Here is a 22,859-nt window from a genome sequence, read left to right as displayed (position 1 = left end):
GGACATACTACCAAGCTAGCAGATCTCCTACTCAATCACCTTTCTTTGTGATTAACTTTGCCTCAGACATGGGTAGGCAAACTAAGGCCTGGGGGCTGGATCCGGCTCAATCACCTTCTAAATCCAGCCTGCGGACGGTCTGGGAATCAGCGTGTTTTTACATGAGTAGAATGTGTCATTTTATTTAAAATGCATCTCTGGGCTATTTGTGGGGCATAGGAATTTGTTCATTCGCCCCCCAAAATATAGTCCGGCCCCCCACAAGGTCTGAGGGACAGCGGACTGGCCTCCTGCAGAAAAAGTTTGCTGACCTGAGCTAAAACAACGTTGGGGGTTGGAAAACGGATGTATAACACCCCTGCCCCATTTCTAGTAAGAATAAACGAAAAGATTTGATGAAAATAAATAGACCTGCTTCTCTGAGTGTTCCATGAATGGGAGAACAACGCCCCTTTTTAGAGCCAAGTCACATGTAATAATAAAATTAATATAGTAAAAAAAAACCAAAAACATGATAGGGTTGTATTAAACTGGATTTGATTAAAGAGTAGGCCCACTGAAATTAATAAATAGGACTAAGCTTGGCCCGCTCTGAGTAAAACAGAGTTGAATCCCACCCACAGTGAAATCCTATGCATGTTTACACAGAAGCGTATCTCCAATGGGGCTTCCTCCCGGAGTTATTGGAAGATGCAGTCAGGGCTGGATTTAGGTTTGATAAGCTACTGAAGGTAATGGGGCCCTTTATACGTCCAGCTGTCCTTTGCCAACAACAAATTGTTGCTGTTTTTTGTGTTGAATATATGCTGTATGGTAATTTATGGACCTAATAGGTATCTAAAGCCATTTGCCACTGTTGCTGTATGTAGGTTTTATTTTATTTGTTTTTTATCTTATATTTTGGAAATGTACATCCAGATTTTTTTCCTTTAAATTTTTTTGGGGTCCCCCAAGAGAGTGGGGCCCTAAACTATAGCTTGTTTAGCTATATGCTTAGCCTATGCATAGGCGCCGACTCCATGGGGCCTGAGGGGGCCCGAGCCCCCTCAAAAATTCGTTTGGGGGGGCTCAGCCCCCCAAATAATCTCGGGCGCCCCTCCAGCAGAGCGCCGCCGCCGAGCATCAGCCTTTGTGGCCTTACCTGCCGCGGTGTCCGCTGCACCTTCGTACCTGTAGAAGCACCCGAGCACCAGAAACAGCGCGAGGAGCCCCATGGTGTCTGCCGCCTCTCCGTGCGCGAGAGGATCCGCAGCGCGAGACAGGGGATCGCATGCACACGAACCAAGACACAGCACGAGCCGGGGGGGGGGATGGGGGTGTGGTGCAAGCGGGCTCTATCCGGGGCAGCAAGCGCGGAGTGGCATCCCTGCTCCCCGGCGCGCCTCGTCCTGCAAGGCGCCGCGATGCCGAAACCCTCCGGCTGCGCAACAGGCGCTCACTTTCCGGGAGGGAGCCCTGCTCTCCCCGCCTCCCTGTTCCGCGGGGCGGGCGGCCCCCGCCGAGGCACCTCTTGGTGCAGAGACAACGACAAGCACCCCCCGTCCCGCGGAGTTTGCTTGGCCAAGGGGCCAGGGCAGCCGTGCAGGTTGCAGCAACCCTCCTTCCCCAAAAGGGCAGCCCTCTTGCTTTGTTTGCATCTCTCCCCGCGCCTGGGAATGCCGCCGCCTCACCCAAAATGTCAAATGCTTGGAAATTCAGCTCACCTTAAAAAAATTAAAAAGGATTGCCTGCTTCAAGAGCGTGGAGGGGAATAACTAACCCGCAAGCAACTGGGGTGGGAAGGGGGAAATGCAGCCTTGCATTATGGAAAGAAAATCTTTAAAGAAAAACTTTAAAGAAAAAAAATCTTTAAAGAAAAACTTTAAAACTCACTAATTTTCATCTAAAATTTAGAAAACTTCCCGGGGCAGGACCCCGGTATGGGCCCCCCCAATATTTTTTATAAGTCGGCGCCCCTGAGCCTATGCGGTTATGGAAACAAACAAACAAACAAACAAACAAACAAACAAACAAACAATTCCTTCCAGTAGCACCTTAGAGACCAACTAAGTTTGTTATTGGTATGAGCTTTCATGTGCATGCACACTTCTTCAGATACGGCTATGCTCGTTTACCTAGAAGTCAGCCGCAATGAACACGATTTGGCATTGCACTGGGAGGTTTAAAAAACGTTTGCTTGCTTGTATCCCTCTCTCACAAAGTCACGCCCTGAGCCGGCCTCCCCTTCCAATATCTTGCTTTCCAAACGACCAGGTCCCAGCTGATTCTTGCAAAAGAAAAAAAAGGGCGGAAGATCTGTTTCCTCCTTATTTTGAAATGCCCTCCCTTTCCCACAAGTGCATTTGCGTTGCTGCGAGAGATCTGCTGAAGGTTGTGCAGATTTAACAGGGCTGGCTCGTCGGTTCTTTTCTCGGTTCTTTCGACGAAGGAGGGAAACACACAACCTGGGTTTGGTTTTGTTTGCATCAAGGAGAGGGCATAGCAATAAGCCTAGGCGGGGCGCGAGGCTGCAGTCGATCTGGGTTGTGTGGGGAAAAGAATCAGGAGGAGAGAGGGGATAACTTTGCACCCCCAGAATGGGGGGGGGTGCGTAGTTGCAACTCTCTGAGGAGACAGTAATGAGGAGCAAGAGGAAGGTGCTGCGGGGGTTTCACCCTTTTATTTTAAAGTGGAAATGAAGCGCGCGGTGAGTGAGGACTTCTAGATAATGGAGAAACTCCCGAGGAAAGGGAGAGTTCTTGGTTTGAGGGGAGCTGCATGTGGCCATTTTCCTTGACCCATAAGTGGGGCAGGCGGGTCACTCGGTTGGCTCCAAAGGAAAGCCGCCGTGCGAGGAGGCGCGCGCCCGCACAAGTCTCGCGCTTCTCGCCTTCCAAGGCTTCGGGATCGCGCGCAGCCCTCAGGGCGCGCTGGGAATCCCTTTGCTGCCTGAGCCACCTCCCTCCCTCTCCCAATGCGTTTCCAGGGAAACCCTTGTGGGGACCTATTTTGTTGGCTGAGGGCTGCAGTCACAATCCTGCCACACACATGGCGTGATGTCAGGCTTTTATGTATTGGGGGTGTGAGGCTCAGGTGGGAGAGAGAAAGAGAGAGAGACAAAGTTGCCCCCTGGAAGACTTTGGGGTGGGGGTGGGGGGTGTCCCCACCTTGGTGCCACTATGAAGTAGGTGGTTAGAGGTCTGAACAGGAGATCTGCAGCCACCTCCTCTGCCCCAGTTCCCTTTGCTTTGGGGTGTATGGGAGGGGTCCTGGATTTGTTTATTGGGGTTTCCTTTCTTTTTTAAATGCACTGCTGTATATTTTGTGTTCTTCCCCAAACGCCACTCCTCCCCAGCCCTCACTGTCTGTCTGAACTGGTGACTTCAGTATGGTGGGAGCGACTCGGCCTCGAGCCGTCTATAGCTTGACAGACGTCACCCCTGCCCGGACGATTTGGGTGTACCGTAATGGCGACCCCTTCTATTTGGGAAGGAAGTTTGTGATCCACCACCGCTACGTGCCTAACTTCGAAGCCTTCATGATACAACTCAACGAAGGCGTGGCCACACCCTTTGGGGTGAGGAAGATATACACACCCCGCCAAGGGCATTCGGTTATGGACCTGACCGAGATTGAGCAAGGAGGCAGATACGTGGTTGCTGGAAGGGAAAGGTTTAGGAAACTGAAGTAAGTATGAAGAGGTTTGAACGGAGGCGATCAGGAACAATTTGGGTGTTGCAGATCCTGTAGTCTAGTGTATCAAAATGCGCAGGAACTTGAGATTTCTCTTCCACCGGAAACCGGAGTGGCTTGCCAAGACATGCACATTGTAGAGAATTTTAAAATGTTAGCCTTGCATGTGAAAGGGTTGTCCCTGTATTTCCTAAGAAGATAGAATTGTAGAGCCTGGAAGGTCAGGAATCACAGCTAAGGAATCTCTGAGGTTGACAGCACAGCCATATTCCATTACCTAGGCTTGACACATGAATGTACTACACCAGAAAAAAGTGCCTGTGTTGCAAAAGGTTTCGTGTCCCCCTTCCATCATGTGGACTTTGCCACCTTGCTTTGATTTTGCAATTCTGGCCTTTCAGATAGCTTACACTCTTTACAGAGACCGAATGCATCCAAACCCTACCTGTGTAGACATACACAAATAGGGACTGGCCTCTTAATACAGGACTGAGGAACCTGTGGCGCTTCAGATGTTGCAGGACTGCTACTTCCTTCACTCCTGATTGTTTGCCAGGCTAGGGCTGATCGGAGTTGAATGTAGTCCAATAACATCTGAAGGACTCCCTGTCCCTTTCCAGTGCTCTTTGATGGTGTTCACTATTATGCTCTCCGTTGCCAATCCTCTATCCTTCCCTCCTTCATTCCCTTGGTTACGAGCTCAAAACAAGTCTGCAGACTCTTATGATTACTTACTATTTCACTAAAGGGTGATTGAGTAAAAACATCTAAGATTTCCAACTTAAATGTGAATCTCCTGTCTGGAATACAACAGTAAAAAGCATTATACCAACGTGTTCCTGACATTGTTCTTGCTTGGTGAATTTAATGGAGAGAAGTGCAGGCAGAAATTGGAATCACTCACAGATAACAATTCTTTGAATACTGAAATGCAGCTTTCAAGGCCATTTATTTTAATTCTGAGCAGCGGTTTTGAGTAGGCTGTGTTTACATTCCTCTCTGTGTTGTAAGTGCAAACCCGTTTGATCAGATTTTTGTTTGAACCTACTTATGCCCTCACAAATGCAGGATGACTGCTGTTTGCATTTGTTTATTAGTGTTTCAGGGCAGAGGAAATAAAATCCATTTCCTTGCTCTTCTCAGAGTTCAATACATTTGGAGTAAACATGAAATGCAGAGGTTTCACTGTAGGTTACAAGTTTGTAAAGTGCCTATAAATTTGTGAACTTGGATGCCTGTGAAGTGACTCTTCTTATACATTTGAAGAATTGAAATTGACACCACACCACAGTAGATTTAAAATAAACTGAAAGATCCCAAGCACATTCTGTTTATGGGTATGGTAAAGTACAGTAACTTTACAGCGTCATTTTTATTATTATTTATGCTTAAGCATTTTCTATGAGGCAGTCATTTGTGGAAAACTTGAATGTTTCTAAAACAACAGTCTTGTGGAACCTTAAAGAGTAACAAGTTTATTATTTACTTTATTTTATTTATTTATTGAATTTATATACCACTCTATACTCCCAAGTCTCAGGGCAGTTCACAGAATAAAATCAGAATATAAATACCACAAAATACATAATCAAAATAAAAACAAAACCACCCAGGAACCCTCCCCCTCAACACATTTCAAAAGGGCATAAGATGTCAAAGGAATGTTTTTGACTAGTGCCTAAAGGTGTATAATAAAGGCGCCAGGCAAACTTCCCTGGGGAGAGCATTCCACAGATGGGGAGCCACCGCAGAAAAGGCCCCGTTCTCGTGTTGCCACCCTCTGGACCTTTCCTGGAGGAGGCACACGAAGAAGGGCCTCAGAAGATGATCTCAGGGTCTGGGTAGGTGCATATGGATGGCATAGAATGGCATAAACTTTTGTGGACTTATCCCTACTTCATCTAAGTCAGTGAAAGCTTAAACCCTTTCTTTCCTGCTCTGAGACTTCAAAACGAGTTGCTCTTTCAAAGTCAGGTGCCTGTATCTGGTGGTACAGCAGCCTCTTTTTCTGGTATTAATTTGGACTAAGAAGATTCAGATAAATCAAGGTCCTGTATTCCGTGAGGCCAAAATGTTTAGCTGAATTTGCAAGCTGTTGAATAACATTTTGTTTATTCTGATTATATTTTTCCTTTTAAGTTATTTCAGTATAGGGGCAAAGAAACCTCAAAGAAAGAAGAGGGATGAGGTGGTGAGTATTTGATCAGTGGCGTTTTCATTTATTTGGCAGCAGGAAACGTTTGCTCAGTCTTCCTAACACCAACTCATTTAAATAGAGAAGTTCAAGGCACCTTTGAAGTTATGCTAACGTCATGCTCAACTTCCATAAGCCCCAGCCAGCATTGCCCCAATGACCAGTGATTATTAAATCCCTGGAGGACCGCAGGTTCCCCACCCTTCCTTTAGACCAGGGGTAGTCAACCTTTTTCGTGGGTGGCGCTGTGGGTTAAACCACAGAGCCTAGGACTTTCTGATCAGAAGGTCAGCAGTTCAAATCCCCACGGCATGTCAAAGTGCAAGTAGATAAATAGGTACCGCTCTGGCGGGAAGGTAAACGTCGTTTCCGTGTGCTGCTCTGGTTCACCAGAAGTGGCTTAGTCATGCTGGCCACATGACCCGGAAGCTGTACGCCAGCTCCCTCGGCCAATAAAGCAAGATGAGCGCCACAACCCCAGAGTCGTCTGCGACTGGACCTAATGGTCAGGGGTCCCTTTACCTTTAGTCAACCTTTTTATACTTACCGCCCACTAATGCTTTTTTCTTGATGGTAAAATTTCCTTACCGCCCACTAGTGCTGCAGTAACATGTGGTGTAGAACCCCCTACCGCCCACCTGGAATCCTGAAACACCCACTAGTGGGCACTAGGGACCAGGTTGACTACTCCTGGTTTAGATTAACCATGATTTGTTTATGCAAAACTGCAAACAATGGGTAAATTAAAAGTGAAAGCAAAGAAAATAACCCCCACTCCCTTTTGATGCTGTTGTTTGCCCATAGAGAGACCTATAAATTTGGCCATGGAGTAAATAGATAGCTGTTTTAGGGAGATTTTAATCAGGAAGAAAGCATTGGGGTGGAAAGGCTAACCTCTCTCCTCCCGCATACCTGCGGTCCCAATCCAAATAGTTCACATGCATGGAACATCTTCCTCCTTCTGCCTGATAGTGACTATCCTGCTGTGCCAAACAGCAACTTCAAAGGTTGCTGAAAAGGCAGTGGTTGTGACACAGTGTGTTACGAAGTGCAAATCATATATAAATTGGGACTTTAGGATCCTGGTAGATTTCTCCAACTTCTGACCAAGTGTAGCAGCTTAAATTATATCATTTTACTTAAATATACTGCCTGCTTTAATTATTAAATTTTAGAAACATGTTGCATCATACAATTTGAGTTTCACTGTTTTTGCAGATTCGACCCGTGGTCCACAGTAATATAAAAGTACCTTCCAAATGGCAATCAAACTATAATAAGCCACTAAATATTAAGTAAGTATATGGTTATTATTGTTGTTGTTTAAAAGTATTGCATATATTATTAACAAATCCTCAGATGTTATCAATGTTCTTCTGAAATAAAAAATAACTATGAAGATGGCTAGAGTGTTTGACTAGGATCTGTGTTCAAATCCTTAGTTAGGCATGAAGTTAACCAGGTGACCTTTGGCTAGTCATTGCCTGTGTCCGAAACATCACCGCTAGGCACGTCCAAAGTCCGCTTCGGGGGCCTAATTCAGCCAGCCGGCTACTTTAATCTGGCCCCTGTGGCAGTTTATTTCCTGGGGTAAAATCCTAAAAAAAAACCTCAACAACTTAAATCCTCAACAACTTTGGTTGGCCCTCACGTCCCTTCACTTCATCAAATCTGGCCCTCTTTGAAAAAAGTTTAGACACCCACTGCGTGGCATAAACCATGGCTCGCCATGCACAAAGACTGGGGACAAATAAACAACAACCCCCAGCTTAATGTTACCTATGAACAGGTGCAGGTAATCTTGGGCCATCTAGATGTCCCTGAGCAATTCGCATCATCCTTGGCTGTTGACCATGTGCACTGGTCTTATGGGAGTTGTAGTTCAGTAACATCCGAGGGCCTGAAGTTTCCCACACTTGCCTCAGAACAAGGGCTGCAAATGGGCACGACAGTCTTTGCTCCCTTTGTGTGCTAGTGGGAAGGAACAAAACTATTGGTAAACGATTCATGGTAAACGATTAACTGTGGTTTACCATGGTATGCAAATGGGGCTGCTACCTCTCGGCCTAGGATGGCATAGGATTGCTGTGGACAGTGCTTTTTTTCTAGAAACCTAACTCACCACGATGTTACAGTAAGTTCTACTCTTTTTAACAACAGCAAAACAGAGGTTCCAGTACTACGTACCCTTGAGTGCCCCTTAAAATCAAAGCACTGGTTGTGGGGAGAGAATCATGTATACCGTCCTGGGCTCCTGGGTGGGATAAAAATACACGGAATAAATTACAGAACTTAAGTTTGTCTCCATGTGAGAGAAGTTTTGCAGAGCAAGCTGCTGTCTTTAGTTCTTTTGTAGGACAAGGAAAGTAAGCAGAGTTTCAGCATTCAAAGCAACTAGTATTTTTTTTTTAAAATATTTTATTAAGGATTTTCTTGTTTTACAGTAGTGTAGTGCCTCATATATATTTTTTTCCCCATGTAACATTTTTACAAATCCGTTTCATTTGCTGAGGCATTAGGGGGAGAAGAAAATAAAAATAAAAATAAAAAAGGAGAGAAAAAAGAAAGGGGGTGGAGAGAGGGAAGATGGATAAGGGTGGGATTGGGTGGCGGTGTTTCTATTATGTTTAATGTATGTAGAGTTTGGTGTCAGCGTGCTTTTGTTGTTCACTTGTGTTCCTTTGGTGGTGAGAGAGGTTGGGGTTGGCCTAGGGTGTGATTGTTTGCTTGTGATTGGCTGTGGTGATCTTTGTTTTCATGTGTGAGTGAGGTGGGTGGGTGTTTTGGATCAGGTTAGCCATATTGATTTGTATGCTGTTGGTGGATTATTGTCATTGTCCTGTTGGGCTGTGTGTGTGATAAAGGGGAGCCATACCGGGGTGAAGGCATCTTCTTCCGTTTGTCCCCGTGTCAGTTTCAGTTTATTAGTTAATTTTTCTAGTAGGGCTGTTTCCCATACTATTTGATACCATTGGTCCATGCTTACTCCTGACAGGTCTCTCCAGTGTCTGGTTATGGTGTTTCTGGCTGCTGAGAGCAGGTGGGTTATGAGTTCTTTGTGGTGTAAATGGGCATTGTTGTCTTGGAAGATGTTTAGTAGGGCCAATTCTGGGGTGGTGTCTATTACTTGCTTAGTTATTTTACAAATTTCTTGTATGGCTGTTGTCCAGAACAGTTGGATTTTGGGACACTCCCACCACATGTGGAAGTATGTGCCTGTGGAGGTGCACCCTCTCCAGCATTTTGGTGAGGTTCCTGGGTGTATTAGCGCTAGTTTCCTTGGTGTTAGGTACCACCTGTAGGTGAGTTTCAGTGTGAGTTCTTTTCTTTTCGTTGATATGGATTTAAAGGGGGGTTTAGACCACATTCTGGTCCATTGAGTGGGGTTTATCTCATAGCCTATGTCATTCTCCCATTGATTTTTGATTGCGTCTAGGGGATTTGCGAGATTTTGGAGTAGTATTTTGTATATTGCGGATACCATCCCTTTACCGTTTCCCTTTGTTGTTAGAAGGAGGTTTTCGAAGGTTGTCAGGGGCCTAGTTGCTGCTGATTTTACTGTTGGGTTGTTTAAGAGGGCATGTAGTTGGTGTTGTGTTAACCAGGGCATTTGGGTGTCTTCTAGTTTGTCTTGTATTTCTTGTGTTGACAAGGGTTTGTTGTTTTTATAAAAGTCTATTAGGCGATACAAGCCTTTGGTTCGCCAGGTTTTTATCTTGAGGTTTTGTGCTGCATGGTGGAATAATGTGTGGTATGCCAGGGGGATTAGTGGGGATGGGGTTGGGGATAGTTTGCCTATTTGTGTTTTCCATGCTTTGAGCATGGTCTGTGTGTACCTGTTAAGTGTTGTGGGAATTTTCTTTAGTTTGTTTGGGAGGAGTGGGTATGTTGTGGTGCAGGTGTTTTCAATTGTGTCCTTCTCTAGGTGTACCCATTGTTTTGTCTCATCTTCTAGTATATATGGGATTATATGGCGTATTTGGTTGGCGTTGTAATATGCTTCTATGTTGGGGATTCCCCATCCTCCTTCTGAGGTGGGGAGGTGCAGGTATTTGGGGCTTATTCTTGGTTTTTTATGTGAGAAGATGAAAGAGTGTAGTTTTCTCTGCCAACTGTGAAGTTGGGTTGAGGGGATCCAGATTGGGAGGGTTTGGAATAGGTAGGTTAGTTTTGGGAGTGTGATCATTTTGATCACAGCAACTAGTATTTGAACAATTTGTCTTGCTTATCTGGATTGACGAGGATCATGTAAAGACGATCTAATTCTCACTTTTTCAGACTTCTGAGTTATGTAAAGAAAAATGGCAGGGATGGGTGTGTTTAAAAGTACTTGAAAATGGGTTGGGATATCCTTGACCAGAAGGACTAACAAATACTTTCTTTAGACTATTCATATTTATTATTGGCCCAATATATTTGTAAATAAAATTCATTTTAATTTAGGGTCCATGGTTTGTATCTATGCCCTGAGAATTCCACTAGATGGCCCCAAATATCCTCTGATAGCAACCTCTGTGGCTTGTAGAATTTTGTTTTACATATAAGCAGCCAAATATAAATATTTGACTTGAGAGTTAATCTGAAATCAAGCTGGATTTGAGTTTGTTGGTGTCTCTGGTAACGTCTCTCTCTTACATAATAGATGGTGGTTCATATTTATGGATGGATGTTCTGTATTATTTTGTTAATACTATTGCCGCAAGTCTGTCATTGCCTTTTGCTTGAACAATAAACCTATTTGTTTTGAGACCAGAATTGTATATCAGATCATGGAGGTTTGTACCTTGTAATTTTGGGTTCATAGCTGTACTGTGGATGATATTTGAATATTTATAAGATAAAAATGCACTTGTAACCACACACACACAATAACAGTTCTTGTAATGTGAATTAAATATCTGTTGAGGTCCTGTTACTTGTGATGTTTAGGAACTGTATTCAACTAAGTTGTTACCTTAATCAGAGTAGACTCATTGAAATTAATGAACTTAAGTCTGTGCACACATTAGTGGCTTAAAACACATCAAGGTTGCTTTCTCTCTGTGTTTTTCAAGTTCAGTTTGCCTGTTGCTGTGCAAATTAGCATGGCTTGATGTGTATTGAAGCCACGTGTTGTGTGCCCACACCAGTAAGTGGAAACTGGGTAGTGATGTCTTCACCTTATGAAATTGCCGAACTGTTTCCCCACACAGTTTCCACCACTGGAAATTCATAAGGAAACCTCAAATGTACAGACCCAGGTTTCAATGTGTTCAAGTTGCCTTTAAGGTGGCTTGGGAGAAAGAACACCAATACGCAGTATTTCACTAGAAACTACAGGATAATTCTGGGCAAATTTATGTGTACACGGATTCAAAAATGAGTGGTTGTGGCACAAAAGAACCAGAGTAAAATCATCATGTCTGTTAACTTCAGTGGATTTAGTAAATAGGATAAAATGGGAGAGGCAGGGGCGTTTATGCTGACTTAATTTCTTTAGAGGAAAAGGTGGAATATAATTGTGATAAATTATTAGCTTAGAAAATCATGCAGCGCTATTCTTTGGAATGAAGCAGAGAGCTGTAATATCAAATCCTCAAATATACTGCTAACTAGCCAGATTGTGATCTTTGCTGCCCCAGAATGAACCTTCTCATTTTCTGTCTTATCTCTCTGCAGTCTTTAGGCCAGGGGGTAACAGGTTAGAAGCAAGTATGAAATACTCTATTAGAAGCCAAATTAACCAGCTGAATGGTTAGCAGAATCTTAAAAGCTTGAGCTTTGCAGCTCTCTTAGTTTCCATCAAGAAAAGCCAGTTTATGCATAAAAGACTTCTGGAGCAGGGTCGGCTGTAATGGGAATACTGTAGACTGGAAAGAACACCTCTGAGTCAGTCTCTCACCCCAAAAGTAATGAACCATAGCACTTGACAGACTTAAAGAGGAGCTTCATCCAGGTGACGATCAACACTGTGTCTGTAAAGATACAATTAAAAACCAGGCAGCATCTAGCACAACATGTTACTTTTGCTACAACAGCATATAATTAAGTGGTCCACAAAGACCCTCAGCAATTCTGAAGTGATCTGTGGGGAAAAGTTTGAGAACCACTGCCATAATGTAGTTTTATTGATACACTCTGTGATGCTAAAGCAGGATGTGAAAGTAGGTTGGGGTCAAGTATACAGATCTTTAGCACTGCTTATATTATTGTAGTCATAGTTAACCCAGCCTTATATATCAGATGTGTTGTTTAGCTTTTCATATGAGAGAGTAGAACTACTACCCCTTTTGTGTTGCCCTTTCGTAGTAACATGCTTTAAGGAAGTTAACAGCAGTGTTTAAGAAAAACCCTTTCAGCAAATCTTGTTGCTGTATTGTGTGTGTTGGCTCTTCGTTTGATTACACTATTACTGTAGGAGGAATGATGCCCCACTACACAGACACACTTTAAGCAGGGGAAAATAGAGGAGTGGAGATTTGGACTAGCCATTCTCCAAAAATATATAGGTACTTCAACTGGCTTAGTGTCTGTCTGTGATTTATCCAAACATTTGCTTCTTTTCAAAGCTTTTGCAGCCCAGTTCCTAATCATATTTACTCAGAAGTAAGTCCCATTGATTTCATTTATACTTAACTTCCAGGTCAGTATACTTAAGATTACAGCTTTAGTCTCAAAGTGGTTCCATGGATCTTTGCAGGTAGAGGAAGAGCCATTTTCTAATGTGAGCTTCACTGAAGAAATCAATTGATTCTATTATCTCTTTAAAAGGATTGTGGTTTATTTCCTCTGGGAATTGTTGAGGACATCTTTTGTCGGTATAGGAGAAAGTAATTGAATTTTCAAAGGCTGTATCTTCCTTGGGTTCTCCAACTGAACGTATTTCAGTTTTGTTTCCCCTATCATGTCAGATGGAAATGGGTGAAAATATACAATACTATCTGATGAGTTAAAATGTTTTCTCAGAGAGGTTGAGATTTGAAGCTTGTCCCTGAAATGTAACTAGCTGGATTCCTAATGAAACATATCCTTATCAAAGTAATTTTCTAAATACAATATTTTCCCCCAGAAGTTTCCTTACTTAAAATAGTTTGTTCATATGTCTTTTTGATAGTGTTTTCACAAACGGAGACATGTTGATACCGCCTGTGAAAATTCTCCTCCCCAAGTTCACGCTGAAAAGTTGGAACGGTGTCCTTGGATTGATAAATGAAAAAGTATCTTCTCGCTCTGGGGGTATCCACAGGTAAGCAGTGCTTATGTGGCTAATGTCATGTGTACACAACTTCTGAAGACAGTGGTGGGAGTACACCAGATGCAGAGTAGATGGGATTGTATACACAGCCTTAGATTACTTTAAAAGCAGCTGAGTCACATTCATAGTGGCTACTGGCTATTGAAGCAAGACAGCAAGTATCTGAATGCCAACTCCTGAGGAGCAACAGCAAGAGAGGTATATTGCCCACATGCCCTACTTGTGGGCTTTCTATAGTTATTTGGGTGGCCAGCATTGTGTCTGCACTGGGCCAGTGTAGTCTTCATGGGTGTAGCCAAGATTTTTTTTGGGGGGGCAAGCCTTTTGTTAGGCAGAGGGCCTTCTCGGTGGTGGCGCCTGCCCTGTGGAATGCCCTTCCATCAGATATCAAGGAAATAAACAACTATCTTGACTTTTAGAAGACATCTGAAGGCAGCCCTGTTTAGGGATTTTTTTAAATATTTATTCTGTTTTTAATCAGTTGGGAGCTGATTATTGAGGGCAGGACTCTTGTTTGGGACGGGGCAGAACCTCAGTTATGTATTTTTATTTATTTGTATTGATTCAGGAGGAGCAGCTGCCTTTACCTGCCTCCCCCTTGGCTATGCCCTGGTAGTCTTTGAAAATTGCTTCAGAAAAATGGAACCGATTTTCTTGGTTTTTCCAAAGTTATAATTAAACACGCTGCTAGTGGAGCTGATAATTATGCACACTGGAGGGACTGTATTCTGTTGATAGGTATAATATACTTACTTTTTCAATATTCATTTCTTACAGGCTGTTTACATTAAATGGCCAGTCTGTACATGGGTCTGATGAGCTAGAACATAACCATTTCTACGTTGCATGCGGCAAAGAAAAATTTCAGCCTTTGCCGTACTGGCAGCATCCTAGAGTTCCAGAAGATATTCGGCGGTGAGCAGAATATTAATAATTTAACTTAATTGATGTTACATTGCTGGGATGTTAAAAACTGACATTATACCTCCTGTCACCCCCCAAACCCCGCCCCCCCTTTGCTGGGTTTAGTATAAGTATTTTGCTAATTTGGATTTCAGCCCTTTTAGTAGAAGTTAGTGTTGCTAAATTGTTGCTAAATTGTTCCAAATTCTGTTGAAATCTGTAAACATTAAGCACCTGAGTCCTGTGAAACCATCTTAGAATGTTGTTTTCTTTATTGTAGGGAGTTTTTAGGGACAGGACGAACTCTTGTTTTCTTAGGCATTCGATAGATTCACTTTCATATTCATGTCACTTGGGATTTAAGTGCTAAACATTTTTGGGGGTTTCTTTTCATGGGAAAGGGCAAACGCTATAGGACAAGTGACTTCATAATAGTTGAGAAGCACAGGAAATATGAAATGGTTTGGAAAGGTTTACATATATTGAAAGCAGCAGCTTGAGCCCACAGCAATTCCATTGCCTCAAATGATTGGTTCATAGCACTTCTATTTTGCACCAGTGGTATTTATTTATTTATTTATTTTATTTTTATTTTTATTAATTTTCCATTTCCATTTCATAACATTTAAATGCACCCTTGTTATTCACATATGTTTTTACTCATATGAGCTAATCGACTTCCCTCCCTCCCGTCTAATGGTTTCCCTAATTCCCTAACTGTTGTTAATTGTTTACAAATTTCCTTCAAATATTGTACAAATTTACTTCAATCCTTTTGGAAGGCTTGTTCGTGCTGGTTTTGGATTTTCCCGGTCAGTTCCGCCAGTTCTGCATTTTCTACCATCTTTATCTGCCCCTCTTCTATTGTTGGTAATTCCTGCTGCTTCCATTTTTGGGCTAAAAGAATCCTTGTTGCCATTGTTGCATATATAAATAATTTCTGATCTTTTTTGGGGGATTTCTTTACCTACTATACCCAATAAAAATGCTTCTAGTTGTGTGTTTTTTTAACAAATGTACTTTAGTAAATTTTCTTTAACTCATTATATATCATTTCCCAGTAAGTTTTACTTTACTGCATGTCCACCAGATATGATAGAAATTTCCATCCATTTCTTTACATTTCCTTATTTCTAGTCTTATACCTTTTAGCAAGTTTAGTTGGTGTTATATACCATCTATGCATCATTATCATAACCTTTTCTTTTAAAGCACTACAGGCAATAAATTGAATTCCTTCGTTCCATAACTTTCCCCATGACTCTAACTGAATATTATAACCCAAATCCTTAGCCCATTTATGGATATGTTTACATTTCATGCTAAACCATGTCTTAGCACTGCACACACTGGTTGGGCTTCCGCCCTACCACTGATTTTCCTGCACTCCTTGCATCCACTCGTAAAAAACACACACACACGAATCCAGCCACTGTAGTCTGTTAAGGATTTCTGGGAATTGTAACTGTGAAGAGAAAACTACAATGCCCAGAATTCTTTGAGAGAGAATGTGCTTTGAATGTGCTTTAAAGGCATAGTGTGTACACTCTCCTAGTAGGAGCACTTTGGCAGCTTTGGGTGCATTTAAATTTAGTCATTGCATTCAAACCCAGGATCGTGGTTTTACCACTAACCTCTGTGGTTTACCACTAACCTCTGTGGTTCTGAAGCTGGCTTGTTCTTACAGAGAACTTACATTTTACTGTTTATATCAGGCTTCCTCAACCTTGGCCTCCAGATGTTTTGAGACTACAATTCCTATCATCCCTGACCACTGGTCCTGCTAGCTAGGGATCATGGGAGTTGTAGGCCAAAAACATCTGGAGGGCCGAGGCTGAGGAAGCCTGATTTATATCATAGAGGTGATAGATCCTGCATGGTAGTAAAATCGATGAGGAGTAAATTATAGATCTACTTCAGTGCAAATCTTCAGTGAATAAAGTGCATCATGGTTTGATTCCTCCCCCTTTTTATTTTTCCGGCAAGAAGTTTTTAAACTGTTAAAAGTTTTTAAACTGAGCATAGTTAGTGGAAACCACTAACTACCATCAAAGTAACAGGGTAGGGGGTGCAAAACAAACCCAGAAAACTAGAGGGAACTTGATCTTGCAGTCAGCGCAGCACAAGAGATACTATTTTGTGAAAGAATTGGAGAACATTGGATTCATTTCAGAGGATTTGTCTACTAGCCAGCAGCTGTTAGGATCTCTTCTTCTCTGTTTTCTTTTCAGTGCTACCCTCCTTTTTCCCCCTTTGTGGAAGAATCAAGCAGTGAGTCTGAGCCATTGCGGCTGCTCCTCCCCCCTTTTCAGAGCTTTTGCTCTGACAGGACACAGAAAGGGAGCTGGATGTGTTGAAAGCATAGCACAACTCTTGTGTTCACTGCTCTGGCCTGGCCGCCTCTCTGAGTGAACTTGCTTGAGGAACATAGGATTCACAGAACAGTTGGAAAGGGGATCCCAAGGGTTGTTGAGTCCAACTCGCTGCAGTGCAGTAATCTCAACTAAAGCATCCATAACAGATGACCATTCAGCCTCTGCTTATGAAAGTACCACCTAAGTCAGGCATCCCCTAACTTGGCCCTCTAGATGTTTTGGGACTACAATTCCAATTCCACCACTGGTCCTGTTAGCTAGGGATGGTGGGAGTTGTAGTCCCAAAACAGCTGGCGGGCCTAGTGTGGGGATGCCTGACCTAAGTCAACAGAAATGTGGAAGAGATTTGTAGGCTTCTTTCAACCTGGCCAGCATCCTTTGCAGGCACACTGGAGGCATGTTCTAGAAGCCTCTATGCCATAGTGTCTATAGTGTTGCGCCCTGCAGAGTCAGAGGGCTCACAGGAGTTTGATTTCGCAGAAGAACCAAGGAAAAAGTCTAAAACGCCAGAGTGACCACTTCTGGTGCTTTTATTGAAGAGCACCTGTGGGACGGACTCCACAGCAAGAGATGGCTTAGTCCAGAGATGGACTGTCCGCACCCAAGCTAAGATGCATACATTCATTATACAATGGAATAGCATTTGTCACATGGGAAAACAGGTGGCAAATGCCCAAACATTGCCAATGTTTCTCCTCTCTGTGCCCAAACTCCCAGGCCCACAGATAAGGGTACCATCCAAGCAGGCCAATTAGTGGAGATCAAAGCAAGCTGTGTATGAGCTCCATGCTACAGCTTACTACCAATTAAGGATGGGGTCATCTTGAGTACCAGCATGGCGTAAGCAGAGCACCTGGAACAGTCCACCTTTGATTCAGCACATGTAGATGGCACCTGGTGGGAGCTCTTTGCTCTTTTGCCCCTGAGCAACTGTTATCTAGCCATGTTGACTTGAATTACCGTAGTTCAGATGGCCAAGTATTTTCCCATTGTTTTTATTCCATCCCACAGTAACGTTTGTTATCTCACCACAGTTTACTTTCTGTGTCTGAAGCTGGTTTTGAAGCGATTAGGCATCCTTGCATCATATGTCAATAACTCTCCCACAATGTTGGGAGAGTTTTCTTGGTCTGTGGTTCAGGTTTCCCCCCCAGCTTTCATACTGATCCAATTAGGCTTGTGTAAAATAAAACAGACATTCTTAGTGTTTGTTCCCCAACCTAAATGCCTTCATCTCTTTGCTTATGAGGTTATGGTTGAGGGCAGCTCGTTTTCAGGAAACACTTGTCATAGAGCATTCTTTAATGTATTTCCATTTGCTCTGATTTAGCTCAAGAGCTAAATCCTGAAGGTCCATTCCTGAAGGTCAGTCAGACCATCTTGTTAGAATGCTTTTTTTTTTTTTTGCCCCAGTCACTCTCTATCAGATTCCTTTAGCTGAGAGACATCAGGTGACTGACTTCTTGGAGCTCTGCCCACACTTTCATTAAGCCTCCTTATCTTGATATAGGCCATGACTTAGATCCTTCTTTGTAAAAGTTATTCACATTCTCTCGCTCTCTACTTAAATACAGTCATACCTCAGGTTACAGACGCTTCAGGTTGCATTTTTTCGGGTTACGGATGCGCCAAAACCCGTAGTACTGGAATGGGTTACTTCCAGGTTTTGGCGGTTGCGCATGCACAGAAGCGCTAAATCGTGCTTTGCGCATGAGCGCCAAATCGCAACCCACGCGTGCACAGATGCACCGCTGCGGGTTGCGAATGCTGCGGGTTGCGAATGCTGCGGGTTGCGAATGCTGCGGGTTGTGAACGTGCATCCCGCACGGATCACATTCGCAACCCGAGCGTCCACTGTAATGGTTATTCATTCATTTTGTACTCAGGGTTATGCCCAGTGTGTTTTTGTTTTTGTTTTGTTTCTTGTTTTTTTTTGTGGGGGCGCAACTTTTGTGCATCAGCTCTGGACTTTGTAGAAAGCTACAAAGGGGCCGAGTTGCACAGTTATGCAGATTACAGCCTTACTATTTTCAGCCATGGTTATAAATAGAAAGGCAGTCTGTCCCACCAATTAAGCTTATTGCTTCAGCTGAGTGTAAATTCTTCCTAGAAACTGCAGTAGTGAGCGACAGTACAGGATCCAGGCAGGCAGTAGCCTTGTTTCTGTAAATATAATAAGAGCTGCATTTTAATTTTTATTTTGTTTAAAACTTATGGCAGAATTATTGACAGCAGATCTGCTTCACTTAGCAAATGCTTCTGACATAGAGGTCAACAGCTTTCTCTTTCTCTTATAAAATAGAGCAGTATTCCTTCTTTACAACCACAGGTTTGCTGCATTAGACAGAAAGTTTGGTCTGTTATCTATTCCAATATCCTGAGTAAATTTGTTTTCATGTTTAAAAATATATAGCATACATACTTTATAGAGAAGCTTTTGAATATGTCTTCCTTCAACCTTCCTTTTTCCTGTTTCCCAGCTTCCCTGCCCCATTTTTTTTATTAAAAAAAAAAAGAATCATGGATATAAAATCAATTATGCCTGATCAATAGATGGTATGAAATATTCTTAATTTGCACAGTTTATTTCAACTGCAGAATCTGGGGTCCTTTCTCGCAGAATTCACAAAATTTAAGGCACAGAATACATAGGCTGACTGTGTGTAGTCACTCCCTGCTTTTGGCACTGCATATGATAAATAAATTGTAATGCTGTACCTATCTGCACAGACATTTGTCTCACTGGTCTATCAGTTTGAAGCCAGAAACCATGGTTGCCTGCCCTAAATTATTGCACCCCTTCTTTTGTGTTCAGTTTCAGGAATAAAGAAAATGTTAGAAGATGGTTTTGTTTTTTGTTTTTTTAATTGCTGCTGCCTAAGAAGTGTCTAAACATTACCTGGCACGGTCTCTAGTAATCACTCCCTTCAGAAGCAAAATGTTTGCACCCTTAAAAAAGTAGTATACATCCATTGAGAATTCAGTGACATTTGTAACTTCAAGAAGCCAACTGGATGTTGGTGCCACTTAGAAGAATAAATGACGGTGGAAGCATTTACATGCTTCCAGATATCGATAAACAGTTTTCTAAGCAGAAAGAACATGCCTAGGGGAAGTTGTAGGAAGGAAGCTTCTGCCCATAACTACTCATCACTATCTAAGTTAAGCACCAAGCACCAAAGGATTTGAACCAGGAGTGTTAGAGACTGTGCAATAGTTCCTTAGTTGTTATCACTAAGAGTGAGTGAGCTGCAGGTGCTTACAGCCTGCAGAGTTTTGAATTCACTTGATTCCTGAGTCTTTAGGGGCAGCCCACCTTATTGGTCCACCATCCTGGACCAATACAGAGAACTACCGGTATATTGACTGTTTTCAGACCAGTGCAAAACTTCAAACCAAGCAATATGTCCTAGTTTGTCTGTGGGCAATTGGTTATTGCCTGAGATAGACCTGCCATTATCATGTAGACTAGGGATGGCTAACCTGTGATTCTTCAGATGCTGTTGATCTACAGCTCCCATCATCCCTGACCATTGGTCATGCTGGCTAGGGCTGAATAGAGTCAGAATCCATATGGGCAATACTTAAGTTTGTACTACCTTTCAGGATAACGGCATTTTAAAACAAGGTGGTTGTACTAACAATATTGAGCTTTACACTTATAAATATTCACATTAAGTAAATTACACTTTATATTTTTAGGTATTATTCTAACACACCTGGACCTCTAGAAAGACCCCCTGCGAAAAAGGTAAGATTATCTATAATGGCTTTTAAACATTCTTATATTCTCTCCTCTCCTCGCATTTAAAAACGCTGAATCAACAGCTGCTCACTGTCGAACGGACAAGTTTCGGATGAATTCAAGTTGGGCACATCCAAATGGATTTCAATCTCTGGCCCAACTTCAAGGATTTGCAAGGTTCTGCAGTCTACATGGAGCTCTGCGTGGACAATGTGTGTGAATTACGATACAGTGGTACCTCTGGTTACGAACTTAATTCATTCCGGAGGTCCATTCTTAACCTGAAACCATTCTTAACCTGAGGTACCACTTTAGCTAATGGGGCCACCACACGATTTCTGTTCTCGTCCTGAGGTAAAGTTCTTAACCCAAGGTACTGCTTCCGGGTTAGCAGAATCTGTAACCCAAAGTGTTTGTAACCCAAGGTGTTTGTAACCCGAGGTACCACTGTAGTTGGGATCCAATGAACTGCATGGCTCAGTCTGTGCTGTGAAGGAGATATTGCCTCCTGCCTCCCCGGCCACAGTTCCAACTGCGTTCATTACTTAGATAGCTTTGAACAGCAGATTGTGATATGCCAGAGATCTCATCTTCAAAGGTAGGTGTGTGTGTGTGTGTGTGTGTGTGTGTGTGTCTGTATGTGTATACGTGGAATCAAAAATCCTAGGGCATGCTTAAACTGTTAAGTGTGGTTAAAGTACCATCCTTTTCCGTGTATAAGACTATGCTTTTTTAAATGTTCAAAATCTGAGCTCGTCTTATACACGGATAGTATCTTCCCCCCATTTTTTTAATCAGAGTCCCCAAAAATAGAGGGTGTCTTATGCATGGGGGCGTCGTATAGATGGAAAAATACGTTACCTCTTTGAATCCTATCCATTGCCATTAGCAAGAAAGGCAATGACCATTTCACGGTCGTCCAATATGTGTGCAACCATTCAAATGCACATCACCACAACCTGGAAGTGGCCAGAAAAGGGGTGGGACAGGGGCAGAGCTGGCTTATGCATACTCTACTGGCACGTGGTGGTGGGGGTCTGCCTTCCCACCTTGTTGTTTCGTTTTCCTTGTAATGTGTGATTTGCAATACATTTATCACAGTCTGTTTCCCTGCAAAATTTCTTTGCGCTACAATAATACTTTATTTCAAAATTGTCTCCTTTTAATAGCTAATACACAAATAAGAAGGAAAAAATCTATTTAAAATACCTTCAATTGTGTTTGAACACTATAGTCTTGTTCTTTATATTATTATAGGCTTTAGGCCATTTTTTTCCCCATGTGGGTGAATCTTATAGTTATCAGAATTACCTGAGTTTGGAATTATCTGTAATAAGAAGAAGTAAAACATGAAGAAGAAATGTTCTTAATGTGAGACTGCAAACAGTAAAAAGAAGCAACTTTTATTAAAGAATGTGAGTTGCCTAAAGCCACTAAGTTTTGGGTTGAACTGAGTTTGCACGAGGTATTTTTTCTCAGTCCTAATCATGCTCAGCCACTAGACTAGGGGGTCACCAACTTTTTGGACCAGCGAGCACATTCTGAGTTTTGAGAGACTGCTGTGGGCTCCAGTCACAAAATGGCGGGGGGGGGGAATAACTCAGAATGGCTGCTGGTGGGAGGCATGGTGTCTCACACAAAATTAGAGAGGGTACAGTCATGGTAAAGCTTTCCCCTAATTGCATTTCTATACCAGAAGAGGCTTAACCTGTTGAATTTCTGCCTGCCTGTACAGCTGTTAAAGGCAAATCCTCTTTTCTCCAATGCCAACTCTGAACCAAAGTCCAGACTGCCACTTAACTGGGAGGAATCCCCATAAAATGTGAACTTACTTCTGAGTAGACCTGGATACCATTGGACTGTAACTTAACTGTACAGTGAATACTTAATGAGTGCTTGGTCTTTAGCTGCCTAAAGCTCTCTGCACAGTGAATCACATTTGCCATTCGTATTGCCTGGCGTTCAAAAGCCTCACTTTTAAAGTGCCTTCAGAGTGATGAGGGTATTTGGTTCTAGTGATGTCATAAAGGCACTAGCCAGCGGTCAGCCCTTAGCAGTCAATCATACACCTGTAGTCTTCTATTTGGGATATGTTTTCACAGCCACCAAAGCAAAAACACCCACCTCATTCTGAAAATGCTATGACTAAACAGTCGGTAGTTGCAATCCTGTATCCACATACCTTGGATCAAGCCCTGCTAACTTCAGTGGGGCTTATTTTTGACTTGATACAGTATATAGGTTTGCTTGCTTCGTTGGGTCAGACTTGCATGTGAAACCCTATTTGTCCTATAAAAGACATCCTTATCAAATTTCTTTTTATTGACTGAAAGGAAGGCTTGTTATAGGTCTTCTCACCCAATATTTCCTTGTTTTCACATTTTGTTTTAAACTTTGTATACTGCTTTTCACCAAAAAGCAACATTTAACTAAAATAGTAACATAATGTAGTAATATAACACTTTGTCATTTTCTTGGAAAGGAAGTAAAGAGTTACAACTTGTTTGCTTGTTTGTGTGTTCAGATATATAGCCCTCTTATCATATGGGCTTAAGATGGATAGTAACGTATTAGGTTTTAAAAGTTATTTAATTAAATTCATAGCAGCAGTGGGGAACTTCTGGCCTGCAGGCCTAATCCAGCCAGCCACATCCTTCAAGCTGCTCTGCCAGGCCTGTCCCAGAGCCTCACCCACCTATTAATCATCCCATGTGATTTTATGGCTTTTTTTTTGGG

The 22,859-nt window shown here is 42.6% G+C and overlaps 1 protein-coding gene and 1 long non-coding RNA gene across 7 annotated transcripts in view; one reads left to right on the top strand and one right to left on the bottom strand.

The window, feature by feature from the left end:
* The first annotated feature begins 2,790 nt into the window (after nt 1-2,790).
* The window catches only part of DCDC2C (doublecortin domain containing 2C), a 59,514-nt gene continuing 39,445 nt past the window's right edge, over nt 2,791-22,859 (top strand). For 3 of the 5 annotated variants that reach the window (XR_014217586.1, XR_014217587.1, XM_082215559.1), the window contains exons 1-6: nt 2,793-3,666; nt 5,812-5,863; nt 7,085-7,161; nt 12,960-13,091; nt 13,878-14,015; nt 20,081-20,129. Coding sequence is in view for 3 of the 5 variants with exons in the window: in XM_082215559.1 (XP_082071685.1) it covers nt 3,368-3,666; nt 5,812-5,863; nt 7,085-7,161; nt 12,960-13,091; nt 13,878-14,015; nt 20,081-20,129 (747 nt within the window). In the remaining 2 variants the exon portion in view is untranslated. Of the gene's footprint in view, nt 3,667-5,811; nt 5,864-7,084; nt 7,162-12,959; nt 13,092-13,877; nt 14,016-20,080; nt 20,130-22,859 lie in introns of all 5 variants that reach the window. The other 2 variants (XM_082215560.1, XM_082215561.1) reach the window with 2 other exon arrangements.
* Nucleotides 18,640-22,328, bottom strand: LOC309528333. 2 transcript variants are annotated; one of them, XR_014217673.1, is made up of 3 exons: nt 21,956-22,328; nt 21,333-21,450; nt 18,640-18,712 (listed from the first exon to the last, which is right to left on the bottom strand). It is a non-coding gene; the product is annotated as an uncharacterized lncRNA (long non-coding RNA). The 2 variants fall into 2 exon arrangements; XR_014217674.1 differs by lacking the exon at nt 18,640-18,712 and adding an exon at nt 19,642-19,711.

The sequence above is a fragment of the Podarcis vaucheri genome, assembly GCF_965113315.1.
Source record: "Podarcis vaucheri genome assembly, chromosome: 3".
Classification (NCBI taxonomy): Eukaryota; Metazoa; Chordata; class Lepidosauria; order Squamata; family Lacertidae; genus Podarcis; species Podarcis vaucheri.
The sequence above is the reverse complement of the archived record's forward strand: the minus strand, read 5'-3'. Positions and strand labels throughout refer to the sequence as shown.